The sequence below is a fragment of the Elephantulus edwardii genome, unplaced genomic scaffold, assembly GCF_000299155.1.
Source record: "Elephantulus edwardii isolate Elephantulus edwardi_28Jun2011 unplaced genomic scaffold, EleEdw1.0 scaffold00129, whole genome shotgun sequence".
Lineage (NCBI taxonomy): Eukaryota > Metazoa > Chordata > Mammalia > Macroscelidea > Macroscelididae > Elephantulus > Elephantulus edwardii.
In genome coordinates this window covers 7,112,141-7,116,144 of record NW_006399879.1, presented here as the reverse complement: position 1 = coordinate 7,116,144, position 4,004 = coordinate 7,112,141, and the positions used below count along the sequence as shown (strand labels likewise).

The following is a 4,004-nucleotide window of genomic DNA, read 5'->3' as shown; positions in this document are numbered from 1 at the left end:
CCCAGCTGTGCAGGGTAAGCCCAGGGCTTGTGTCCAGGAAGCGCCCTGGCCCCTGGCTCTCAGCCAGCCATAGCCCACCTTGTTTCATTCATCCATCACATCTAGAACCTTCCTTGCTCCACTGGCCCTGCTCCACCCACTCCCCACCCTCCGGCTCAGTCCTGCTCTGGCCAGGCCTACAACTTGCTCTCTGCTCAGGTGTGGGAACGATGTTGACTCTGAATCCCATACACAGAAGTGGGGAGTGGAAGGTGGGGGTAGGGACAGTGGCCAGTGCCCCCTTTTCCTACCTTCACTCCAGGGACAGACTGGGGCTGTGAAGGGAGGTTCAGGATAAGGAGGAGAGGCTGGGGGCCCAACAAAGGATGCACAGGGACCGGTCTTGCCCTCACTGCCCATCCTTCCTAGGACCTCCCCTGGCTCTGAGACGCCCTTAGAATGTCACCCTCTGGGCTCTATCTATCTCCTTTCAGATGTTCAAGCTGCTGGCCAGAGCCTATGCCGACGTGCACCCCATGATGATGGACAAGTCAGAGCAGAGGTGTGGGGGGAACTTCCTCAAGAGGGGCAGCATCATCAACGGGGCAGACTGGTACAGCTTCACTGGAGGTGCGAGGGGGGGTGCAGGGTGGGGACGCGGGGCCGTGGGGGGAAGGGGCAGGAGGTGAAGGTGTGAAGGCAGAGGGCAGGCCGGGTTGGCAGGCGGGAGGTGGGTGCCGTGTGGATGGCAGGCTGGGCCAGCATTGTCGGAGGTGGAAGGTGACACGTGGGCACCGTGTAGACGGCAGGCCAGGTCAGTGTTGTCAGGGGTGGCAGGCGGGAGATGGGCGCCGTGTGGACAGCAGGCCGGGTCAGTGTTGTCGGGGGTGGGAGGTGGCAGGTAGGCTCTGTGTGGATGGCAAGCTGGGTCAGCATCATCCTTGGGCACTGTCCAGGTGAGAGCTCCTAGTGGAGCCTGACCTGGCCTCTCCACCCATGGGGCCTCTGAGTCAGAATGCCCCCCAGCACTGTGCTGCCAAGGGCCCTGCTCTGGTGGTAGGTGCCATCGAGCTGAGTACGAACCAGAGTGACCTGCGACCCGCAGATCTGAGCCCTGTGTGGCGCCATCCTCTTCAGCTCTGACACCCTCGGGCCCATTGCTGCGGTCACCGTCTGTCCACCCTGCTGGGGTCTCCCCGCGTTGGCTAGCCCTCTCCCAGCGGGATGGCCTTTCTGCAGTTGTGCTAATACTTGTGAACATCCACGTTCAGGATTCCCGCTGTAATCACATGCCACCTCTCGGGGGTCCAGCTCAGGTGCCAGGTCAGGTCAGGACATGTGTGCCATTCACCGCAGGAGCTCTGATGTGTGGGACCACACCCCCACAGGCCAGCCAGCCTGACCCCAGAGAGCCCACCTGAAGGGTTGGCAGTTCAGGTCCACCAGCTGACCCACAGGAGGAGGTGGACAGTGTCCTCCCTTACAGATCTCCAGCCCCAGAACTCTGGGGGCGGGTCGCTGTGGTGGGAATCTACTCGAGGCAGTGGGGCTGCGTCTGGTTATATTTATGCTGATGGCACATTTGTGGTTTCTTGGACAGTCACATTTAAGTGGTGTCCTGGGTTTCATGCACCATGCCCGGCAGGGTGTCCCACCCCTACCGCCCCTCCAGCAGGCACCATGCCGTTGGCACCTCACGATGGTGTTGCAGGACATTGGTCTCACTGTCCCCCACTCCAGCATCGTGGTTGACAGAGCTGGGTCTCCACTGAAGAGCCCGAACCCCACTCCACCTGCAGGGGGCGCCTTGGGGCAGGGCTACTGGGCAGGTGCAGCCTGAACCCACTCCACCTGCAGGGGGCACCCTGGGGCAGTGCTGCCCACCAGGTGCAGCCGTGTTCAGCCCACCTGCTCTTCCCTGGGGTGGTTGTTAGTGCTCAGTGGGGCAGGTGTGTGATGAACAGATCTGTCGTCATCTCCAGTGAACAACTTGAACCAGTTCACTGAAACAGGCCCTGTGTTACCCATCCAGGTGAGGGGCTTCCCTCCACCTTTAACAGCAGGATATCTGATTCCAAAGACTATCCCCTCCTAACAACAGGACCAAAGTGAATGTGACAAAGTGTCCCCATCGTAGACGCTAAGGAGCACCCTTGCATTTCCTCCAAGACAGACTTGTTTGATCTCTTGGCGGTCCATGGGGTATTCAGTGCTCTTCTCCAACACCGCAACTCAAAGCCATCAATTATTCTTGGATCCACAACCAAAACCCTTGGCAGCACAGTTAAGAAATCAGAAGAGGTGTGCATTGTGTAAATCTACTGTCAAGGGTCTCTCCAAGATGTTCAGGAGCAATGATGTCAGTTCAAAGACTAAGGTGCATCTCATCCAAGCCACGGTCTTGTTTTGCATCTGCAAGTTGGACTGTGATTAGGGATGACAGAAGGAGAATCAATACCTTCGAGTGACCTCAGGGTGGGGATCCCCAAATCAGATGCATAAATCTCCCATTCCCAGGTCCTTGAAGCCTGGTCTTAAGCCCCCTCCTGTTTGTGGGTGTTTTTTTGGGGGTGGTGGTTTTTTTTTAAATTATAAATTACTTTATTAGTTTCTGTGTCCTGGAGTTTTGAGGGCTTTCAGGATGGTGTGGGATGGGGAGAGGCCCATGTTGGGGCCCCAGACAATAACCCATTTCCTCCCTGCCTCCCCAGCCCCAAGGATCCCAGGGAGGCTGTGGGGGGCTGGTAATGGACGGGACCCGTGGATTAACGGGCAAAGGGTCCATCAGAGGAAGAGCTGAAGAATAATAATAGCAGCAGGCTGGGTTCTGGGGCTCAGAAGGGCCCTAATCTGGGGGGGGTGGTGGAGATCTGGGGCTCAGAAGGGCCCTAAGCTGTGGGGGGATGGTGGAGATCTGGGGCTCAGAGGGGACCCAAGCTAGGGGGTAGCTGGGATCTGGGGCTCAGAGGGGATCCAAGCTGGGGGAGGTGGCTGGGTGTTAGGGCTCAGAGGGGACCCAAGCGGGGCGTGGCTCTGCTGCTCTCCTGGCCTGAGGGTGGTGGGGTGCTTCATCAAAGAGTGGGCTCCTGACCAGCCTCGGCCGAGCACCACGTTCCTGCTGGACGAGGGACTGAAAGCATGGGTGGAGGCAGAGTGGCTGGAGCCGGAGTCAGCCCAGATCTCCAGACTCTGCTGCTTAGCTGGCCAGGTGTGAATTCTCTGGAAAATGCTCAGTAGCCCCTCCTCCCATGGGGTATTGTAGGGACGGAGCCCAGGCCAATTTGTGGGGTGCTGTGGAGTCGGCTGACTCACTGGCCCGTGGACAGCAGGAGGACACCACGCCTGGCCCTGTCCCATCCATGTGTCTGCTGTGCTCGAGTTGTGTAGTACCCTATGTCACCCTGTCTCCTGAGGGCTCCCCTCTTTCTGGGTCTCCCCACATTTCCAAGCAAAGCTCTTTCCAGGGACTGGCCCCTCCCCACAGCATGTCCAGAGCACTAGCCGGTGGGTATTACGATTACAGCTGGGCACCCGGGTCTGGGGCTGTGGCTTGTCTGCCAGAAATTGGTGCGTTTCCACACCTGGAAAGTGGGCTCGGTCTTCACACGTGTGAAGTGGGGATAGTGACCCCCACGTCCTGGGTGGTGTGGTCACTCTGTGAGGGCCCGAGGGTGACCGCTGAGGGACCCCCCCCCCCCCGCAGGTATGTCTGACTTCAATTACCTGCATACCAACTGCTTCGAGATCACCGTGGAGCTGGGCTGCGTGAAGTTCCCGCCAGAGGAGGCGCTGTACACGCTGTGGCAACACAACAAGGAGTCACTGCTGAGCTTCGTGGAGATGGTGAGCGGGGCGGGGGGCACACACTGCCCTGTCCACTCAGCCCCTCCTGACTGTGGACACGGTGAGCGGGGTGGGGAGCAGCGGGCAGGGGGCACACACTGCCCTGTCCACTCAGCCCCTCCTGACTGTGGACACGGTGAGCGGGGTGGGGGGCAGCGGGCAGGGGGCACACACTGCCCTGT

General features: G+C 59.5%; 1 protein-coding gene across 1 annotated transcript in view; it reads left to right on the top strand.

Moving 5' to 3' along the window:
* The window catches only part of CPZ (carboxypeptidase Z), a 17,994-nt gene that overhangs the window by 11,341 nt on the left and 2,649 nt on the right, over positions 1-4,004 (top strand). The window contains exons 6-7 of the mRNA XM_006893621.1: positions 474-609; positions 3,683-3,822. Coding sequence (XP_006893683.1) covers positions 474-609; positions 3,683-3,822 — 276 coding nt within the window. The remainder of the gene's footprint in view (positions 1-473; positions 610-3,682; positions 3,823-4,004) is intronic.